The 23762-nt window shown below is 39.6% G+C and overlaps 1 protein-coding gene across 2 annotated transcripts in view; it reads left to right on the forward strand.

Moving 5' to 3' along the window:
* The window catches only part of SEC23A (SEC23 homolog A, COPII coat complex component), a 65991-nt gene that overhangs the window by 38851 nt on the left and 3378 nt on the right, over positions 1 to 23762 (forward strand). For both annotated transcript variants that reach the window (XM_008269515.4, XM_051822180.2), the window contains exons 14-19: positions 3813 to 3966; positions 10096 to 10173; positions 12224 to 12385; positions 15601 to 15687; positions 17395 to 17550; positions 20429 to 20494. In XM_008269515.4, the coding sequence (XP_008267737.1) occupies positions 3813 to 3966; positions 10096 to 10173; positions 12224 to 12385; positions 15601 to 15687; positions 17395 to 17550; positions 20429 to 20494 (703 nt within the window). The remainder of the gene's footprint in view (positions 1 to 3812; positions 3967 to 10095; positions 10174 to 12223; positions 12386 to 15600; positions 15688 to 17394; positions 17551 to 20428; positions 20495 to 23762) is intronic.

Raw genomic sequence — 23762 nt, forward strand, 5'->3', positions numbered from 1 at the left:
CAATGGTTTGCCAATTTTGTTTCTTTTTTCAAAAAACTAGCTCTTCATTTTACTAAAATTTAGTACTTTTTTGTTTCAATTTTCTTTATTTCTTCTCTAATTTTAATTATTTCTTTCCCTCTACTAGTTCTGGGTTTGGTTTGCTGTTGTTTTTGTAAGTCTTTGAGATGCATTTATTTGGTTCCCTTCCAATTTCTTGACATAGGCACCAAATACTATGAACTTTCCCTTTAACATTACTTTTGCTGTATTCCCTAAGGTTTGATATGTTGTGTTGTCATCTCATTCATTTCCAGAAATTTTTTGATTTCTCTTTGATTTCTTCTATGACCCACTGTTTATTCAGGATCATGTGGCTCAGTCTCCATTTGTTTACATGTATTCTGGTGATTCTTGAGTTGTTGATTTCCAGTTTCATTGCATTTATGGTCAGAGGTGATGCATAGTATGATTTTGATTTTTTTGTATTTGTGTAGACTTGCTTTATGGCCCAACCTGTAGTCAATCCTAGAAAATGTTCCATACACTGTTGAGAAGAATGTGTATTCTGTGGCTATAGGATGAAAAGTTCTGTAAATATCTTTTAGGTCCATTTGGTCTATAGTGTCAATTAACTCTGTTGTTCCTTTATTGATTTTGTGTCTGGCTGAAAGTAGGGTATTGAAGTCCCCCATTACTGTTGCATTGGAGTCTATGTCTCCCTTTAGTTCCATTAGCATTTCTTTTCAATAGCTGGGTGACCTATAATTAGGTCCCTACACATTTACAATAGTCACATCTTCCTGTTGAATTGATCCCTTAATCATTATATAGTGCCCTTCTTTTTCTCTATTAACAGTTTTTGTGTTAGAGTCTATTTTGTCTGATAGTAGGATGGCTACACCAGCTCTTTTTTGGTTTCTGTTAGCATGAAATATCTTTTTCCATCCTTTCACTTTTAGTCTGCCTGTACCTTTGTTGGTGAGATGTGTGTGTTTTTTTTTTTTGTTGTTGTTGTTTTGTTTTTGTTTTTGTTTTTGGCAGCACATAGATGGGTTTTGTTTTTTTAATCCATTCAGCCAGTTTGTATTTTTTAACTGGAGACTTGAGGTCATTTACATTCAAGGAAACTATTGATAAGTAACCATTGGCCTTGCCATTTTCCCATAAACACTTTTATTTTACTTTGGATTTCTTTTGTCTTTTCCTGGGAGATTTTCTGCCTTCAGTTTCCTTCATAGTGATGACCATTTTTCTGTGTTTCTGTGTGCAGCACATCCTTAAGTATCTTTTGTAAGGCTGGAAGAGTGGTGACAAAGTCTTTCAATTTCTGTTTGTTATGCAAGGTCCTTATTTCACCTTCATTCTCAAATGGGAGCTTTGCAGGTTGCAGTATTCTGTGTTGACAGTTTTTTTTCCTCTTAAGACTTGGAATTTTTCACCATTCTCTCCTAGCCTGTAGGATTTCTGATGAGAAGTCAGCTATGAGTTCAATTACAGATCCTCTGATAGTAATCTGGCGTTTCTCTCATTCACATTTAATATTTTTTCTTTATGTTTTTCTGTGGAGAGTTTGACTACAATGTGTTGTGGTGAAGATCTTTTTTGACCATGTCTATTAGGAGTTCTATATGCTTCCTGTACTTGGACGTCCCTTTCTTTCTCCAAATTAGGGAAGTTTTCTGTAATTATTTCACTAAAAAGGCCTTCTAACCCATTCTCTCTTTCCATGTCTTTAGGAACTCCTAAGACCCATATGTTGGGTTGATTGATAGTATCCCATCAATATCCAACAGTGTTTTTTAATGTTTTAATTTCTGCTTTTTTTTGGTCTGACTGTAAAATTTCCAGAGATTTGTCCTCTAACTTGGATATTCTTTCCTCTCACCTACTGAGTCTGTTGTTAAGGCTTCCCACTGTATTTTTTATTTGATCTGTTGAATTTTTCATTTCCAATATTCTGTTTTGATTTCTTTAATATCTCAATTTAATGATTAAAATTTTTTCATGTCATGTAAGGATTTCTTCAGTTTGTGATTTGCCTCTGATTACTTCTAAGTAATCCTATGATTAATTTTTTCTGACATTTCATCAATCTTTCCATCTTTTTTTTTTTTTTTTTTTTGACAGGCAGAATGGACAGTGTGAGAGAGAGACAGAGAGAAAGGTCTTCCTTTTGCTGTTGGTTCATCCTCCAATGGCCCCCACGGTGCGCTGTAGCTGGTGCGCTGCAACCGGCGCACCGCGCTGATCCGAAGCCAGGAGCCAGGTGCTCCTCCTGGTCTCCCCTGCGGGTGCAGGGCCCTTGGGCCATCCTCCACTGCCTTCCCTAGCCACAGCAGAGAGCTGGCCTGGAAGAAGGGCAACCAGGACAGAATCTGGCGCCCTGACCGGGACTAGAACCCAGTGTGCCAGTGTTGCAGGCGGAGGATTAGCCTATTGAGCTGTGGCGCTGGCCAATCTTTCCATCTTCACATTTTAGTATTGAAGTGTTGTGTTCTTTTGGGGGTGTCATGTTGTCTTCTTTATTCTTGTTTCTTAAATTGCTACATTTATTATTAGACATTTGTGGTGATACTTTTTTTTTCCTCTGCGATGGCATTTAGCTTTGGTGTATGCCTCTGTGGCTTAGTGGATTGTCTGTTCTTTCAGTGAATACCCAGAGGCATGTGCTGGGTGCAGTCAGGGAGCTCTGTTCAGTGCTCCAGGGAGAGGGAGGTGTCCAAGGTGACACCCAGGTTGGGCATGGTAAATCTCTTTATTTTTATTTTTTAATCAGGGGGGGTTTGTTCTGCTCTGTTGGTGTATTCTCATGCTCACCTCCTCCCCTCTAAGGAGACCAATGCCTGGGTGCTAGTTCCAGTGGTTACATTATTCATCCATGTGTCATAAGAACCACACAAAATATCCATGGCAGTCCTAGGTCTGAGCACAGATCCCGCAGCAGTGACCCTCACCAGGGAATCGGGGAACCCGAGCATATGGAGCTGCCACAGTGACTGCCCACAGTCCCAGCTGCCCCCTGCACCCTCCCACATACCCACAGTGTTTTCACCGTCCTAGTACACAGGAGCCCCATAGTTATGAGCACCCAGCCAGACTCAGGCATCTCCTCTCAGCAGATTGTTGGGCGCATGGCCATGAGCTAACACAGTTATTATTGATGTCCAAAATGGCACCTGCCATCTATTGGCTAATTATATGACTCTGGTGCCAGGTGGTCAGGGAGAGAGACATGTACCCTCCTTTTTTTTCCCTCCAGGTTGGCGGGTACACTGTCCCCCACAAGGCTTCAACCCTGACTCATGCCAGGCTCTTCCTGCAGCTTTATTGTCAGTTGTTTGGGCTGCTGCAGTCTCGTGTTACCTCACTCTCCAATGCTGGTGCTGAGGCTCTCAGCTGCTGGGGTCCTGAGCTGTGTGCCTCCACACCCTCCATGTGGGTCTGCTGTGTTCCTCTAATTTGCGCAGAGTTTCCTCTGCTGCTTTCTCCCTAACTCTTCCCTGAGGCTGCACTCTCTCCACTTTTTTTAAACTATCTTCCTCTAGGTTAGACATTGAGCTCCCTCCCTATTCCGCCATCTTGAAAACTCCTCACCTTTATTCTTAGGATTTTTTTTTAAGGTTAGATTATATTTTTCTGAAAAACAGTGAATACTCTTCTGAAACTGCTATTAGTGTTTTAGAAGAATTGCTAATTTGTCTTGGTAGTATTGAAATTTCAAAATATTGAAGTAGCATTTGGTATCATTTTAATTTAAGTCTGTTGTAGCTAACTGTGATGTTGTGAATACAGTAATTGAGCTGCTTTTCTGTACTTCCTATTGTCTGTAGCTGGGCAGATGCTCAAACTCAAATCCAAAACATCGCTGCATCTTTTGACCAGGAGGCAGCTGCTATTCTTATGGCCCGGCTGGCCATATATAGAGCAGAAACGGAAGAAGGGCCAGATGTGCTTAGATGGCTGGATAGACAGCTCATTCGACTGGTAAGATGTAATGCTCTCTGAATCCATTTGTTTTAATTTGTAATAAATTTTCAGCTAACCTTAATAGTACTTAACAGTGTACCTGAACTATGAAGGATTTCTATTGAAATTACTGAGATAGTAGCATAGTAATGAATAGTAGAATTTAGTTATCTCTTCTTATAAACTAGACTGTCCTTTTTCCTTAAAACAAAGGAGTGACAATTAAATAGACCTTTATTTTTTCTATTTTGGGGGTCCTGGTGTGTAATTAGCTCCACATTCTAAATTTTTACAGCTGCTTTTATTACTTTATGTGTATTTCTTCATTGCTGTGGCTTCAGTTTTCTATTTGCATTTGAATAGAAATGCATATTTTAAAAAGTTAATTGATGCATAAATTGTACATATTAAGATATAACATATAGACAGGTCTTGACCATATGGCTCTGGATTGCTAAATGTGTGCTAGTAATGTTAACTGACATTTTTTTTTAAACATGCTAGGAGCTCATTACTTATATTAGGACCTAGTGAATTTCATTAGGCTTAATTCCTGACACTAATTTATAAATTTTTACTTATTTCTTAAATGTTTATGTATTTACTTCCATCTACTTGAAAGGCAGAGCAACAGAGAGGGGGAGAGAGAGAGATTGATTGATCAATCGATTGGTTGATTGATCTTCCATCTGCTGGATTATTCTCCCAGTGTCCACAACAGCCAGGGCTGGGCCAGGCTCAAGTCAGGAGCCCAGAACTCTATGTGGGTCTCTCACGTGGGTGGCAGGGGCTCCCAGGATGTATTAGAAGGATGCTGGATGGGAAGTGGAGTAGCTGGGACTCAAACTGTCATTCCAGTACAGGATGCAGGCATCTCAAGTGGCAGTTTAACCCGATGTGCACACAAACCATCCTGATACTCCGTTTTTGGTGTTTTTTTTTTTTTTTTTTTTTTTTAAACTTTATTTATTTGAAAGGCAGTTACAGAGAAAGAAAGAGTGACAGAGACAAATCTTCTATCTACTGGTTCACTACTGGCTGGGACTGGGACAGGCCGAAGCCAAGAGCCAGGAACTTCTTCTGGATCTCCCATGTGGGTGCAGGGGCCCAAATACTTGGGCCATCCTCTATTGTTTTCTCAGGCACATCATCAGGGATCTGGATTCTAAGTGGAACAGCCAGGACATGAACTGGCATTCATATGGAATGGTAGCACTGTAGGCAGCGACTTTACCTGCTATACCACAGTGCTAGCCCCTGAGTAACCTAGTTAATAAAGCAGATCATTTTTTTTTTAAAGATTTATTTATTTTACTTGAAAGTCAGAGTTACACAGAGAGAAGGAGAGGCAGAGAGAGGGGTCTTCCATCCCTGGTTCACTCCCCAATTGGCTGCAATGGCCGGAACTGTGCCGATCCGAAGCCAGAAGCCAGGAGCTTCTTCCAGATCTCCCACATGGGTGCAGAGTCCCAAAGACTTGGACCATCTTCTGCTGCTTTCCCAGGTCATAGCAGAGAGCTGGATCAGAAGTGGAGCAGCTGGGACTTGAACTGGCGCCCATATGGGATGCCGGCACTGCAGGTGGTGGCTTTTACCCACTATGCCACATCGCGGGCTCCAGCAAACCATTTTTATAGTATCATCCAGAGCTTTTTAGTTTTTGTCTCCAAGAGTTGTTTTACATTAGCATTTTATTTTTGTGAAGAAAGCAGCCTTGTGACAATATTAACATTTTTAACCAGAGAGATTTAAACCTCTCATAGGCTCAGCCACTGATGAGACACCATCAGTTCCTTCAGTATGGACCTTTTGGTTCTAGATTGGAGAATGAAACATTAAAAATATTTTGTCCTTTGCTTGCTTAGGGTGGCAGAGAAGTTTCTCATTGTAAGAGAAAAGTTTTCTTGAATTTCACTATTATTTAGAAACCTGAGATGACATTGGTAAAACCTGCTAACTCATCAACCTGAACAGAGAAACTATTTTTTCCCAGCTTATTATGCAATCCTCTTCAGCATTATATGATGTATCATTAGTACTTTAACTTATTGGACATTTTTTTTTTATTGGACAGGCAGAGTTAGACAGTGAGAGAGACAGAGAGAAAGGTCTTCCTTCCATTGGTTCACCCCTCAAATGGCCGCTACGGCTGGCGCGCGCCAATCCGAAGCCAGGAGCCAGGTGCTTTTTCTGGTCTCCCATGAGGGTGCAGGCGCTCAAGCACTTGGGCCATCCTCCACTGTACTCCCAGGCCACAGCAGAGAGCTGGACTGGAAGAGGAGCAACTGGGACTAGAACCCAGTGCCCATATGGGATGCTGGCACTGCAGGCGGGGGATTAACCAAGTGAGCCACGGCACTGGCCCCTATTGGACTGTTTTAAACTGGAACTTTTTCAATTTCTCAGACTACATCTTGTGTTAGCATTTTACTTACTGTAATTTTACATGTTGACATTGCATTGTTGGGTTCTCACTAACCACTGTCTTGGTAGTAAGTTGCACTCTGAAACACTTGTTTCCCAAGCCTCTTCCTTGAATTTAACTTTGTTTTACAAATACTTTATTGTTGGGGCTGGCACTATGGTATAAAGGTATGAAGGATAAAGCTGCTACCTGCAGTGCCGGCATCCCATATGGATACCGGGTCAAGTCCCTGCAGCTCCGCTTCCGATCAAGCTCTCTGCTATGGCCTGGGAAAGCAGTAGAAGACAGCCCAAGTTCTTGGGAGACCTGAAAGAAACTCCTGGCCTCAGATGGGCCCAGCTCCGGCCGTTGCGGACACTTGCGGAGTCAACCAGAGGATGGAAGACCACCTCTGCCCCTTTTTAACTCTGCCTTTCAAATAAATAATAATAATATAAAAAATTAAAAAGAATGTTATTAAAAATACTTTATTGTTTTGCGATTCTAAAAAGCTCTTTGAAGTAATCAAAACCTTTCCTTGTCAAGTGGCTGTGATTTCCACTAAAGTACTTTTTCCAATTTTGGAGCTGCTGCTCTATTTAATTTGTCACATATGATGCAAAATTGAATAGTTCAACTTGTATTAAAACCGCTGATAAGTACCTTTCATTGTGAAGATGGATCTTTTCTGAGTCCCTTGATGCGTGAGTACAGTGAAATGACAAAGGATTGTAAATCTTCAGAATTCCCAACAAACCTAGGTCTGGAATCTGTCTTTCTAACTCACACCTCAACTTCAGAAATTACCATATTACTTGAAATGTTTGTAAAACACACTCTAATAAAACAGAAGAGCTTAATAAATAGCAGAGAGCTGCAATAAGTAGAAAGTTTACCAAACATCTCACAGGAGAACTTGTACAGGTCTTGTATTTTGCAGTGGTTATAATAGCGGCAGGGCTGTTGGGGCTGTTGGGGCTGTTGGGGCTGGAGAACGGGTCTTTCATGGCACAGATCTGTCACACAAGTTACCTGTCACACCAATAGAACTTATCTGTCACACCAGTAGAACTTCACCATAAGTCAGTTGGTGGCAGCATGTGTGCAGGTATAAGTTGTGCAGATAATTTAGTAGGGAGAGACTGATGTCATTAGACTGCTGTTCTGCTTCTTTGTAAAACAGCAGAAACTAAGTGAGGTTATCCAAGCGAACAGTCATACTGCCTATTGCTGTGTGGGGCTGAAAGATTTCTATGGGAAAAAAATTTTTTTAAGCTTTATTTTATTTATTTGAAAGGCAGAGTGACAGAGAAAGAGTTCTTCCATTGCTGGTTCACTCCTCACAAGGCTGCAATGGCTAGGGTTGGGTTAGGCGAAAGCCAGGATCCAGAAACTACATTTGAATCTCTCAAGTGAGTGGCAGGGGCTCCAAGTAGTTGGACCATCTTCCATTGCTATCCCAGGCTAGCAGGAGCTGGATTGCAAGCAGAGCTGCTAGAACTTGAACCACTGCTCTGATACAGCATGCCGGTTTTGTAGCTGGTGGCTTAAACTACTGTGCCACAAAGCTGGCTTCTCTGTGAAATTACCAGCAGGACACTTGGTCACTATCCATCTGTATGGCTGGCCATGAAGTACACAGAATTCAATTAAAAAAAAGTCACAGCCTGTTACAGAACCCTTTGTGACTGAAAACTCCTATCATATGTAGTAAAAGTGGTGAAGCTGTGGTCTTCATGGTCCTTCCTTTAATTGATTGAATAAAATTAGTGTATATGTGCCATGAAGTCTCAGATGAAGATAAATATTTGTCAAAAAATAGGTTAATATGTATTTAAACCTTTAGATGTGGAAGTGTTTTTTAACATGAAACCAAAGGTAGAAAGCCAATAAAGAAAAATGATAGAAGTCAAATTGATTAAAAATATTATAAGCAGAATTTAATGCCAATGTTTGTAAAATTTTCTTTGAATGTCTGTCTTTGTGTTTCTTTACCTGATTACCTGTTGGTCTTCTTGGTTTTTTTCTTTTATTTTTAGATTTATTTGTGTAAGAGACAAAGTATTGGGGAGAGAGAGCTTACATTCAATGATTTACTCCCTAAATGCCCACAACAGCTAAGGCTGGGTTAGGCTGAAGCCAGGAACCAGGAATTCCATCCTGTTCTCCCATGTGGGAGGCAGGAACTCATGTACTTGACCTGTTCTCCTTTGTTTTTCCAGGGGTGTTAGTAAAAAACAGGATCAGAAATGAAGCAGGGGTCGATGCTGTGGCATAGCGGGTAAAGATGCCTCCTGCAGCGCTGGCATCCCATGTGGGCGCCAGTTCAAGTTCTGGCTGCTCCACTTCCAGTCTAGCTCTCTGCTATGGCCTGGGAAAGAAGTAGAGGATGGCCCAAGTGCTTGTGCCCCTGCCCCTGCGTGGGAGACCCGGAAGAAGCTCCAGGCTCCTGGCTTCAGATCAGCACAGCTCCAGCTATTGTGGCCATTTGAGGAGTGAATCAGCACCTGGAAGACCCCTCTTTCTCTCTGTCTGCCTCTGCAACTCTGCCTTTCAAATAAATAAATAAATCTTAAAAAAGTGAAGCAACTAGAACTCAAACTGGCCCTCCCACATAGGATGCTGGCATCACAAGCAGCAACTTAACCCACTGTGCCAGTGTATCACCCTTCCGTCTGGCTTTCTTTTCTTCAACTTGCCTTTCTTGTATTTCTGGTATACCAGTAACTTACTTTCATAGCTGCTGTGGCATTTTATAGAGCATCTTTCTGTCAGTTGGCTGTCTTCTTTGTTTTTTAAAGATTTATTTAGTTGAAAGAGTTACAGAGAAAAAGAAGGAAAGACAGAGAGGGATCTTCCATCCACTGATTTACTCCCCAAATGGCTGTCATGGCCAGTGCTGGGGCTAGGTATGAGGCCAGAGGCCACAAGTCAGGAGCTTCATCCATGTCTCCCACATCGGTGGCAGAGATCCAAACACCTGGACTGCCTTCTGCTGCTTTTCCTAGGCCACTAGCAGGGAACTGGATTGAAAGTGGAGCAGGGGCCGGCACTGTGGCTCACTTGGTTGATCCTCCGCCTGCGGCGCCGGCATCCCATATGGGTGCTGGGTTCTAGTCCCAGTTGCTCCTCTTCCAGTCCAGCTCTCTGCTGTGGCCCGGGAGTGCAGTGGAGGATGGCCCAAGTGCTTGGGCTCCTGCACCTGCATGGGAGACCAGGAAGAAGCACCTGGCTCCTGGCTTCGGATCAGCGCATCACCGGCTGTAGTGGCCATTTGGGGGATGAACCAATGGAAAAAGGAAGACCTCTCTCTCTGTCTCTGTCTGTCTCACTGTCTAACTTTGTCAAATAAATTAAAAAAAAAAAAAAGTGGAGCAGCTGGGACATGAACTGGCACCATGTGGGATGTCAGCATCACAGATGGTGGCTTTACCTGCTATATTGCCACAATGACAGCCCCAGTTAGCTGTGTTTTTAAGAGTCTTACAGGGCTTATATTACACTTTTTTGGTAGGTACCTAAGAGTTTTTTATTTGCTGTGAGAGATGCTTTGTTAAAGAAAAATTCAGACTTTCTGGGGAGTTTTTACTGCATTGGTGTGAAGTATTGCTTCTGAAGTACAGATGTTTTCTTTTGGTTATAATTAGTCTCTTGGTAAGTCTGTAAGTAATGTTCTAATTTTTTTTCAATATGAGGGCACTTCAGATGGTTTATATCTTGCTAACACATTTTCTTGTATTTAGTGTCAGAAGTTTGGAGAATATCACAAAGATGATCCAAGTTCCTTCAGATTCTCAGAAACATTTTCCCTTTATCCACAGGTAAGTAGGTACAAGATGAATGTTCTTTTCCTGTGTTGCCAGTAGCATTGGATCTTACCTTTCCTGTTATTTGTCTTTTATAGGACCTGTTTTGTTAGGGGAGTTTTGGGGATAGCTAAAAATTTAATATTGTGCTGTTTGTAATCAGTGAATGTATACAGTGTTTTTTTTTTAAAGATTTATTATTTATTTGTTTATTATTTGAAAGAGTGCCGGAGAGAGAGATAGAAAGAGAGGTCTTCCTTCAGCTGGCTCACTTCCCAAATGGCCCCAATGGTCAGAGCTGGATTAGGCTGAAGCCAGAGCCTTGAACTCCATCAGGGTCTCCCACATAGGTGACAGGGTCATAAATATTTGGACCATCATCTGCTGCTTTCCCAGGATTATTAGCAAGGAGCTGGTTTGGAAGTGGTGTAGCCGGGAGTTGAACCGGCATTCTGATAGGGATGCTGGCATTGCAAGTGGTGGCTATGCCCACTGTACCCCAATGCCAGCCCTAGTATATGGTATTTTTATATTGACTTTGCAAATAGTCATTTATTTGGTGCAATTAGATATTTACAGTGGAACCCTACAATTAAGTATAAGGGTAACTGGGTTTCTATTTGATAAAAATGGATCTAATTATAGTGGTACCAAAAGACTTTATCTGAAGTAATTTTACCAGTTAGCTAATCTTCCCAGCATTATATCATCACCTGAGAGCAACTTAATTGGGCTATACCAGGTAAGTAATAAGAAACTAATTTGAATCACCTTATAGAACCTTTTTTACTTGGAGCCATGGAACCTATCCTTCCATGTATCTTTCAATTTAATAGACAGTTTTAAAATCTAGGTTTGCGTAATAAGAAAGTAACAGAGGTAGCATTTATTCAGTTGCGTTCAACAAAGTACCTTGTGCAGAGAACTTTGGTAGGATAAAGATGATGGTATGGATCCCACTTAGAAGGAACTTTCTGGCTCCAGGATGAGATCTGAAATACAATGAACACAGAAGACAAACTGAAAAATGCTATGGAACATAAATAGAATTTAAAGGAAATTAAAGGAATCCTTTCAAATAGATGATTTGATACATATCTTTATTAAGGAGTTTAGCCTGGAAGGATAATTAATATTGAAATATGGAAATTCAGCCTTTTATCCATGGAAACTTTGTCTAAACCTTCAGCTGTCTTTTTTTCTTGGGTTTTCAAATCTTTATAATCTTCTGAAAGGTGGCATAGACAAAAGGGAAGTCTTCATCAGAAAATATTTACCTAAAACTTAACAGACATCTCTGTGGTTAAACGGGAATGAATGAAGTAGTAAGAGCTGAGTGCCTCTTGGTGGGTCTGGACTGATAAAAGCTATGAAAGAGGAATTTCAGGGTGAGTTCCAGCCATGAGCCACAGCAGGCACTTGGACCTGATGGCTGAAGCTTTAAGAGAAGTGACTAAGTTCAGTGGGAGTGCTTGGGGCTGATCCCGTGGATTGTATTAAAGGCCCAGTGTAGCTGTTCTTTATTCAGTCTTTCATCTCCTCTGCCTGTTTTTTATTTTTTTAATTTACTAATTTTTTTGAAAGGCAGAGTTAGAAGAGAGAGCATGAGCGTGTGTATGAGTGCTTTCGTCTGCTAGTTCACTCCCCAAATGGCCACAACAGCTGGGGCTGGGTGAGGCCAAAATTGGGAGGCAGGAGCTTCTTCTGAATCTCCTACATGGGTGGCAGGGCCAAATATGCTTGGGTCATCTCCCACTTATTTTCCTAGACACATTAGCAGGGAGCTGGATCAGAAGTGGAGCAGCCCAAACTCTTAACTGGTGCCCATATGATATGCCGGCATTACAGGCCACGGCTTAAACTGCTGTGCCACAATATCAGCTCCTAGAATTATATTTTTAAGCAGCTAGTAAATATGATTAGATTCCTTTCTGAGGAATACAGTTTAGTATGTTCTTAAAACTTGTTTTATTTTGTTAGTAGTTATAATCAGATTCTTTTGTTAATAGTGTACTATCACAATATTAAAATCAGTAAAAGCTCTCTTGCTTGTCTTATCTTGCAGTTTATGTTTCATTTAAGAAGATCTCCTTTCTTACAAATTTTTAACAATAGTCCTGATGAGAGTTCCTATTATCGTCACCATTTTATGCGTCAAGATCTGACCCAGTCTCTAATCATGATTCAGCCCATTCTGTATGCATATTCTTTTAGTGGGCCACCGGAGGTAAGAGTGCAGGAAAAAATGAAATTGATCTTGTTATTGTGATTTATGGCGTTAAAAAGGTAAAAGCAACTCATTTTTTAAAAATATAGTTATTACATTTAAGAATTTAGTTAAAAGAATACTTATCTCAAGCTATTCATGTTTCACTTTAAATTATTTATGCTATGTATCTTGCTAAGCTGATTATACATTATTTTAGAAGTTATGTTTTTTCCTTTTAAAAATTATTTTAAATGAGGTGGAAGAGCTCTTTAGACCATTTTGTCTAGGTATTTGGTTGATCAGTCCTCTAGAGCTTATGATTATTTTTTATGTATTTAACAATGTCCAGATATGATTATGAGTCTATAGTCTGTCACTTATTCCAGAATTTAGTGTCTGACAGGACCTTCTGTCTATATAGTTTTCTGTATTATAAAATGTCATTTTCTTTTGGTCTTTTAAAAAAGTAAGATACAGTTGTTTTTAAAGATATATAGATAGAGGAGTGTTAAAGTCATCCATTTAAAAAAATTTTTAAAAAGTCATCCATTTAACATTTCTGGCAGACTATCCCAGTTACTTTGGTTTTTAAATTTTTATTTTTTGAGAGACAGAGACAGATAAGACAGAGCATCCACAGGCTTCATACTCCCCAACTGCTCGTAACATCACTGGGTGGGGAGCTGAAACAGAACTGAGAACTCGGTCTAGGTCTCCACGTAGGTGGCAAGGACCTAATTACTTGAGCCATCTCCTGTTGCCTCCCTGGCTGAGCTTTATCAGGAAGCTGGAGTCTGGAGTGGGGCTGGAATCTGAATCCACGCACTCCAGTAGGGGTGTAGGCCTCTTACCGTGAGACCAAATTAATACACGAGCAGTTTTTCCACTTGTAGTTAAAGTGATCTGTTTACCACTCCCATGTATGAAATGACTACATTTGGAAGTAATACTTTAGAAAGGATAAGTATAAAGGAAAAAAATTTGATCATGATCCCTCATGATACTTATTCACTGTTTACTTGTAAACTATTGAGTAAAGTGTTCTATTTTGTTATTACAGGCTTGGATTTTTTGTTGTTCTTAATTTTTGAAATAGTTTCTATTTTTTAAGAAAACATTTTAAAATATAATGTTGGTCTACCTATATATTTTTATCTTGTAGTTCTTTGATCAGTTTTAGAGTTAACGTCTTATTTTAGAGTAATACATGTAAATTGTAGACATCTGAAAAATGTATGATGTTTTGAAGAAAATTTGAGTCCCATCATTCCTAATAGCCTGTTCCTGTCAAATTCCAAATTTGTTTTACTCATGAATATCACTAGTTTCATTTTCCTAAGGCTGTATGTTTGGAGTTATCTTCTTTCTCTCCTAGGTCATAATTTCTGTCCATCTGTGTCATTCTCATTGACATAGAAACTTTAAAGATTTATTTTATTTATTTGAAAGGAATAATTACAGAGAGAGGGAGAGACAGAGAAATCTTCCATCTGCTGGTTCACTCCCCAAATGGCCACAATGGCCAGGGCTGGGCCAGGCTGAAGCCAGGAGCCAAGAGCTCCATCCAGGTCTCCCTCATGAGAGGGGCCCAAGGACTTGGGCCATCTTCCACTACTTTCCCAAACACATTAGCAGGGAGCTGGATTAGAAGTAGAACATCTGGAACTTGAACCAGTGCCCATGGGGGTTTCCAACATTGCAAGTCATGGCTTAACCTGCTATGCCACAATGCCAGCCCTTTACATAGCTGCTTTAGTAGCACTCATACAAATATTAAAAAAGAAAACTTGAGAAACCCTACCTTGACTCCACGTTTTCTCTAATTACTATTCTATATCTTTGCTCCTGGTCACAGTTAAAAAGTTTATTGCCTATCTTGTTTATTGTTTATCTTTTCTTACTTTACATTCTTTTCTCAACCTGTAATAGTCAGACTTTTGTCCCTAACATATACTGAAATGGCTCTGTGGAGACCAGAAATATCTCACAGCTTCCTCAACATGCTCTCAACAGCATTTATTAGTGAATCATTGCTGAGGCTTCTGTGACACGTATAACCCCTACTGGTTTTCCTCTTACTCACTGACTATCCCTTCTCAGTTTCCTGATTCTGACTTCTCTCTTTTAGACCTTGTTGGCATGCTTCAGGGCTTGATCTTTTGGCCTTCCCTGTTTTTCCTCTCTCTACGTAATGCTGCAAATCCCAAATCTTTTTGCATGTGATACCCGAGTTGATTTCATCAGCTCAAACCACTGCATTTCATTTCACATATTCCTGTGTGCTCCATATTTTCTCTAGCCTAAGTGTTTTCTGTTTTACTTAGTTCTGCACTATCGGGCTTAGGAGTCATCCTTGATTTTTTCTTTTCTTTCTTTTTTTTTTTTTGCTTTTTTAAAAATTGAATTTTTTAAAAAAGTTATACAAGTCTCATGTATTTCATATATACAGATTTAGGAACATAGTGACACTTCCCACCCTACCCTTCCTCCCACCCACATTCCAACCTTTATTCCTCCTCCCTCTCCCATTCCCACTCTTAATTTTTACAAAGATCTACTTTCAGTTTACTTAATGATTGTAAAGTTAACCCTTACAGTAAGTAAAAGCGTTCGACAAATAGTATGAAGAAAAAAGATACTGTTCATTAACGGAAGAGACAGGGCTGTAAACAATCATTGAATCTCAAAATGTGCATTTTACTCCAATACATTACATTTTAGGTACTCTATTAATTAATTACCTTGGATCAGGGGAAACATGGTATCTGTCCTTCTGGGACTACCTTATTTCACTAAGTATAATGATTTCCACTTGTGTCCATTTCATTGCAAAAGACAGGATTTCATTTTTTTTACAGCTGAGTAGTACTCCATAGTCTCTCTCTCTCTATATATATACTCACACACACACACACACACACACACACACACACACACCATAATTTCTTTATCCAATCAACAGCTGATGGACATCTGGGTTTTTAGTTGTTTATAATTGTTTGTTGCCTCTGCTTAAGGAAATTACTTAGCAAACTAAATTAAAATATGCTGAGCCACTCTGCCTGTCAAAAAAAAATGCTAAAAAAAAAATGCTGAGAAAATTCCTAAGAACAGGAGCTTTTAAGTAATAAATTATAAATTAAAAATTTGGAAAGTATCCTGGAAAAATCTATTATGTATCTTTAAACAAATAATTTATTTTTCATTTTTTTCTGATATTGTTTTCATGTTAGCCGGTTCTTCTTGATAGCAGCAGCATTCTTGCAGATCGTATTCTTCTCATGGACACATTCTTCCAGATTTTGATTTATCATGGTGAGGTAAGGTTTACAGCTATGCATAATTTTGTATGTTTTTTACCATAAAGAAATATTAGGTGTTTGAGCAGATAGATATATTTACCCAAATTGGGCTTTTGGCTATGTAAACATGTATAGAAACATCACATGGTACCTCTTAAATATGTACAGTTTGTGTGTTAGCTAAAAATAAAAGGAAACAAATAATAAAGCTATGCATGTATAAAGTCTTTTTATTTAGGGAAACTTTTCCCCTTCCATTAGATGGCTAATGTTTCATGTATAATAAGCTCTGAATTCCATTTGTGTAAAATATGTGTAAAATGTAATTCTTACTGCTGCAGATGTTTGGGCTTCAGTTGCAGTTGATCCACCAGTGATAATTTTGTTCTGTCCACATACAGTTGGACAAATGGATTTGCATAAAGCATAGTGTTGTGAAAGTAAGAACATTGACAAATACAATGACATGACATTTCAGCTTAAGCCTAAAGACATTAGGAGAGGGAAAATCAGCTTTTGTCAGTGGCAGGCTTTTGTTTTCATTATTTCCTGTAATCATTATAAGCAGTCATGTTTTGAAAGTGTTCCGCATCATCTTGAAAACTCATGAAAGGCTAAAGCAACTACCATTCACAGCTTCACTTCATTGGAATGGTTAGTGATGGAAAAGAGCGGCGCATCTGAGCAGCTGTTAGACTTGAATCGAGGTAGTTAGCAGAACTCTACTTGCTCCTGCACTGATTCTTTCAGCCAGTATTTCAATGCTTTGCTTTGTGTAGAAAGGAACTATACTCAGGGTGCTTTGGAAGATACAGAGACTCTCTCTTCACACACCTGTACTCAAGCTTACGAATCTAGTATTTTAGTAAATTATACGGATTTATCTTTCCATTTTCGTTAATTGTGAATAATCTGAGATTTTTGCTCTAACAGTAAAAGAATTGCTCAGAATCTCCTTTTAAATAATATTTTCCAGTACTTTTAAGACATTGATTATAACTATTTTTAGTTGATGCCAGTTTCTAATATTTCAGTTCAAGAATAATGCCTGTAGTGCTAACATGCTTGATTTTTTTGCTTTTTAATGGCAATTTAATCTTCAAATAACTTAATGTGCTTAACAGTTCAGAAGTACAGATGATTGTATCTCTACTTTTCTAAAAAAAGATTTTTTTCCTAAGATTTATTTATTTATTTATTTGAAAGGGAGAGTTACAGGGAGGCAGACAGAGAGAGAGATCTTCCATCCACTGGTTCACTCCCCAAATGGCTGCAATGGCAGGAGCTAGGCTGATCTGAAGCCAGGAGCCAGGAGCTTCTTCTGGTTCTCCCATGCAGGGGCAGGGGCCCGAGGACTTGGGCCATTTTCCACAGCTTTCCTAGGCCATAGCAGAGAGCTGGATCAGAAGTGGAGCAGTCGGGACTAAAATCGGTACCCATATGGAATGCTGCCACTGCAGGCAATGGCTTTACCTGCTACGCCACAGCGTCAGCCTCGGGTTTATTTATTTCAATGACGGAGTGATGGAGAGAGAGAAATCTTCCATTTGCTGGTTTACTCCTTAAATGGCTCTAATGGCTTGGGCTGGGCCAGGCCAAAGCCAGGAGCTATGAACGCCATCCTCGAGTAATATTTGCTGAAAATTGTTTCCGTTAGAAAAAATGTTAAGATTTTTGGATAGGCTAGAAATTTAAAACTGATTTCTTTAATTGTTTTAAAATTAGACAATAGCACAATGGCGGAAGTCAGGATACCAGGACATGCCGGAATATGAAAATTTCCGCCACCTTCTGCAAGCCCCAGTAGATGACGCACAGGAGATTCTTCATTCTAGATTTCCAATGCCGAGATACATTGACACTGAGCATGGGGGCAGCCAGGTGAGTAGTGTTGATTTGTTTGTGTGTTTCTTTGTGGATAGTTTTAACAATGAATTATTCCTTACTTTAATTTGAATATCTGGCTTTGCAAGGCCAATGGAAAAGGAAGGAGAAGGGAGAAGGTGTATCCTGATTTGTTTTTGTGTTAGCTTTGAGAGCAAGGCAATCAGAGCTGTCCCAGCACCGGCTTGTGCCCAGGGAAGACAGGAAGCCCCTGCTAGTGTGGGATTCACAGGAACACCAGAAGGAAAGACTTTACACACAGATGGAGCCACCTGTCAGGGGTCCCGGGCAGACGGCCCTGAGCCAGCAAAGGGGGACAGCACAGACTGACTAGTTGCCTGAAGCTGGCAGTTCTCTCCATCTTCTGCCCCCAGCCCAGCTCTCAGTCTCAGAGCTAGGATGGCATTGTGGTAGTATGTCAGCTTTAGTTGATTAAAGAGATGTGAATAACTTGGGAAATAATGTAATGTTCTTTTTTAAAAAATGTTTGTTTAGTGATAAAAATCTATGAAGTCTGAAGCAAGGTTTTTCATGTTTTCTCATTCTGTCACTTCAGCTTTTAAAAATAAATAGTCATGTGAAAGGAAAGCATTGTGATATTGCAATTGTGAGGACTGAAAACAATACATGTGCAAACATACACCCGTCTTGAGCCTTTCAGAAGAATAGGTTAACTCTCTCTAAAATATATATATATTTTTTAAATTTAAAGATTGATTTATTTATTTGAAAGGCAGAGTTACAGAGAAAGAGAGAGAGAGAGAGAAGTCTTCCATCTGCTAGTTAACTCCCCAGATGGCCGCAGCAGCTGGAGCTGGGCCCATCCAAAGCCAAGAGCCTCTTGTGGGTCTCCCATGCAGTGCAGGGGCCCAAGGACTTGTGCCATCTTCCTGCTGCTTTCCCAGGCGCATCAGCAGGGAGCTGGATCAGAAGTGGAGCAGCTGGGACTCGAACTGGCACCCATATGGGATGCCAGTGCCACAGGCAGCAGCTCTACCCTCTACGCCACAGCACTGGCCCCAACATACACTCCTTTTTTTTTTTTTTTAAGATTTATTTATTTATTTGAAAGAGTTACAGAGAGATAGAGGGAGCAGCAGAGAGAGAGAGAGAGAGAGAGGTCCTCCATTCGCTGGTTCACTCCCCAATTGGCCGTAATGGCCAGGGCAGCACCGATCTGAAGCCAGGAGCCAGGAGTTTCTTCCAGGTCTCCCACATGGGTTCAAGGGCCCAGGAACTTGGGCCATCTTCCACTGCTTTCCCAGGCCATAGCAGAGAGCTGGATTGGAGTAGCCAGGACTCAAACTGGTGCCCATATGGGATGCTGGCACTGCAGGCGGTAGCTTTACCCGCTACACCACAGTGCCGGCTCCCAACATACACTCTTAAATACCTCTTATTTGTCCCCGGTAATTCTTATTAGTTTTTTTTTTGTTTGTTTTTTTTTGTTTTTTTTTTTTTTTTTTTTTTGACAGGCAGAGTTAGACAGTGAGAGAGAGAGGCAGAGAAAGAGTTATAGACAGTGAAAGAGAGAGAGACAGAGAGAAAGGTCTTTCTTCCGTTGGTTCACTCCCCTGATGGCCGCTACTCTGCGCTGATCTGGAGCCAGGAACCAGGTGCTTCCTCCTGGTCTCCCATGCAGGTGCAGGGCCCAAGTACTTGGGCCATCCTCCACTGCACTCCTGGGCCACAGCAGAGAGCTGGACTGGAAGAGGAGCAACCGGGACTAGTACCCAGTGCCCCAACCGGGACTAGAACCTGCAGGCGGAGGATTAGCCATCTTACTAGTTTTAGTAATAAAATAGTTAAAAGTTGTTACAAGTTTGTTTCACTTGCTCCTTGAAGGCAGGGACCATGCTTATTGCTATATCCCTAGTGCTTAGTGCAGTATTACAAAATAGATAGCAAGTACTAGTCACTGTTATTTAGAAATGATTACAGTTATTATTAGGGTTTTACTGTACTTACTGTACTTCTCATAACGTATTATACTGTTCTCATGAATTGAGAATTTTCATAGTGCATGCCTTTTCTCATTTGATTCTTATAAGAATTCTGTAACTTCATTTTACAGGTAATAAAACAAATTTAGGTTATATGTGGCCAAGGAGACACAGTAAATGGAGAAATTGGGTTTTGAATTCTGGTGTTCTGACTGCAGAGCCAGTATTTTTCACTGCTGGGTTAATTTGATTAGAGTATAGAGAAAGGTTTGTGTAATCACCAGTCTTCTTCCAATATGATTTGAAAATTTATGACTAATTTTCTCATTGATGTCTCTCAATGTATATTCCGGGTCTCCCATGTAGGTGCAGGGGTCCAAGGATTTGAGCCATCTCCTTTTTTTTATTTTTAGATTTGTTTATTTTACTTGAAATTCAGAGTTACACAGAGAGAGAAGGAGAGGCAGAGAAGGCGGGGGGGGGGGTGTCTTCCATCCCATGGTTGACTCCCTGGTTGGCCGCAATGGTTGGAGCTGCACTGATTGAAAGCTGAGAGCTAGGAGCTTCTTCCGGGTCTCCCACATGGGTGCAGGGGCCCAGGGACTTGGGCCATCTTCCACTGCTTTCCCAGACCACAGTAGAGAGCTAGATCGAAGTGGAGCAGCTGGGCCTTGAACTGGGCCCATTTGGGACACTGGCACTGTGGTAGGTGGCTTTACCCACTATGCCACAGCATCAGCCCCACATTTACTATTTATAATAGTAGTCTATACAATTTAAAATTTACTTAATATTTTTAAAAGTTGCACTTTAAAAAAATATACTAATACCTGTTAAATAAAATTGATTATACATGTTATAATGTATTTATTGAGCTACTGTTAACTAAATATATTTCTAATAGATAATATTATTTCTTCTTTGCTTTTAAGGCCCGTTTTCTGCTTTCAAAAGTCAACCCTTCACAGACCCATAATAATATGTATGCCTGGGGACAGGTAAGTATAAATAGCAGGTCTTAAAAGTTATTTCTCTGTGTATTTGCAGTTCGTCATTTTAGTGAGAGGTATATTTTTCCTCCTATGTATTTAGTAATAAATTTTTCCATTATTGGAAAAGTAATGGAAAAAAATGAGTAGAAAACAGTATTTGACAACATAGGGGAAGAAAAATAATCCTATTGAATGGACAGAATCTTCATATTCCAAGTGTGGCACCACACCCTAGAAACCAAAAGCAATAAAGTATATAATACACAGCACTTGGGCTGTCTTCTGCTTTCCCTGGCCAGAGCAGAGAGCTGGATCTGCAGTGAAGCAGCTGGGACTCGAACTGGCACCATATGGGATGCTGACACTGCAGGCGGCAGCTTTGCCCACTACACTACAATACCAGCCTATTATTAAAGATTTTTAAAAAGGCAAGAAATGAGAAGGGTGAAGCCAAATTTTGAAGTGGAGAGTAAATACCTGTTGGATATTTACCTTTCTTTCAGTAATACATTATTTGCTAAGAGTGAGCAAGGTGAGGTTAAGGACTGGAAAATGAAACGATTAAGGAATATAAGAAATCAATAGAAGATGATTAAGAGGTTTTTATATCAGTATGAGGGCTCATTTTATTTACTAACAATTTTTATAGCATACTTCCAAAAAGTTTCTCAACCATGCTTTATGGTTCAGGCACTGGATCCAAGATGGAAGACTTGGGGATAATTTAGTACTGGGGATGAGAAAGATGAGCATGTTAGAAAGGGAGTAGAATAATTGGGGGCAATGTTGATTGACCAACTATGAGATCCAGGTTGGGTTGAAGATAAATGAAGCAATAACTGGGATTAAGACCTCTTTCTTTGAATATGATTGCATGATTGAATTTGTGCAATGTCCTTGCCTTGTCTTCCTTTTTTATTCTAAACATTTTTTGAGGCACTTATTTCTCCTTTTAGATTATACATTACTAAGAGAAATACCTGTATGATTTTCATTTTTGGTTTCCCACAATACCTTAAACATAGTAAATATTGAGTATAACAGAACAGGACTTGAGAGTGGAGAATAGAGTGTGGAAGAGTGTAGAGTTGGTTAGGAGTTAAGAGATAAGTTGAATGCAAGATCTGAAAGTCCTGAAAGATGAGAGTCTTTATAGCAAGAAAAGGAGCTTAATCATAGAAGTTTGGAAAAGGGTACAGATAAAAGAGAAAAAGCTATGTTCCTATAATACATACACATACACACTCTCAATATAATCCTCTACCCTATTCCACTTGCTGGGGGCAGAAAAAGTCAAGTACAATGCTATCATGTGGAAGATTGGTATACCAAATGTATCATGAACCAGCCTTTTCATTATACTTAGTCTTGGCAATTGAGTATTGGTTTTAGTTCCAAATGCTGCAACTTAAGGGGAACTTATGTATAGTTATGCAAAGAATGAAATCACAATAGGATAGAGAAGTAGCATCAGTCCATGCAGTTTAAGGAAGTAATAGTTGATCAACATGGAAAGGGAAAGTTAAATTAGACTAAAATAGTTATTTGTCAAGGGCCAGACATGGAATGCATGTAGGGTCCAGGTGAGCAACAAATGGGTGAAGCCGTCTGGATTTAAGAAAACCTGGCACTGAGTATCTGGAAGCAGACCCGGGAGTCCGGGGACTGTGGTGAATGAGGGTTTGTGTGGAGAGTTCGCAAATCCTTCTCTAAAGGAGGCAGTTGCTGTTCTCCTGTACCTGATTATTGCCCTTTCCATAATTAAGTTAAAAAAAAAAAAATGAAAACCAACACAACACAGACCAGATAAAACATACTTGTTTGTGTCTAGATTTGCATTTGAGCATGGTTTAGTTTGTAATTATAGTTCATGGAAATAATGACTTGTTTCTCATTTCTCTGGGTTTAAATTACAATGTGGTGATGTAGTTGGTAGACTTACAAAGAACTTATTGAGTTGTTAAACGTGGAAAGGCATCATTCTGGGCTGGTAGTTAAGGATGTAGACTCTGCAAGTTAATTTCTTTGTCTGCAGAGTTTAATAGTAATTTATGCTTGATTTGGACAGTAATACTCAGTAAATTTTAGCTATTAGTTTTCACTGATATCAGTGGATAGAACAGTCTCTTTCTAAAGATATTTAACACAGGAAAGGAAACCTGTGTTACACTTGGAAGTTTAATTATTACTCTCTGAAAGTAGGGGCACAAAAGGTATAAACAAAGGTCTTTATTGACTACAATTTTTAGAAGAAGTTATGTTAGTATTTTTATAGGTAATCATGATAACTAATAGATTAAATCTTTATATTGTTGTTGCTGGTATGCTGATATTTTTATGCACTTTAATTATTTAAAAAACTTGTGTGTGGTAGATGCTATTAACCCTGTTTTCCAGAAGAGGAAATTGAGGCTTCATAAGTAACTTACCTAAGATCACATAGCTAAACTGGAGGATCCAGATATAACCCAGCCTGTCTGACTTCAGACTCTGATATTTTAATCTCTAAGATAACTTGATATTTTTAATTTAGTGAGTTAACTTGGTAGCCAACGCATTTCACTAAAAATTAATGGCATTTCATCTTTTCTTTTTTCTGGTCAGAAATCAAGTACCCAGTGAGAGGTATTACCCATGAGTGGCCTGAAGAGGGCACCACTGTCACACTGCTTTGTAGGCAGGGTGCTGGAGAACTTTGTTGCTGTAGTGCTTCATATAACTAAGTGACTAAGCTGGGACCTTTCTGCCTAATCCTGGATATATTTTGAAGAGAAAAAAATATTGGGACGTTAAAAAAAAATCGAGACAAACAGTTGCTAATTTTTGAAACAAATTTGAGCTAGGCACTAGTATTTATAATTTTAAATAAGATTTCTGTAGTGTATAAGCTAGAAACTTCATATCTATTTTGTGTTAAGTAGGGGAAATAGATTGGGATCGGGTGATTTAAGGTGGGAAACATAAGTAAAATAAAAAAAAAATCAGGAGTAGTTAGAGCAAGAGCCACTGAGTTTTTACTGCTTTAGGTCACATTTTTGAGACCTATAGTTCTCTGACTCTGAATGTAGAATAAATAGAAGTGTATCAGTGTTTAAAATAATAGGTTTTCAAAGGAAGTAATAATGAAAATATCCTAAGCATGTGTGTGCCTACTATGTGAGAAGTATTCTGTTTGCCTTATACAGTGTAAGTCATATTTAATCATTGTAATACATATGAGATAGATCCTGTTCTCTTTATTTTACATTTGAGGAAACTAGGACAGACACAGGTT

This window comes from Oryctolagus cuniculus, chromosome 12, assembly GCF_964237555.1.
Source record: "Oryctolagus cuniculus chromosome 12, mOryCun1.1, whole genome shotgun sequence".
In the NCBI taxonomy this organism is placed as follows: domain Eukaryota; kingdom Metazoa; phylum Chordata; class Mammalia; order Lagomorpha; family Leporidae; genus Oryctolagus; species Oryctolagus cuniculus.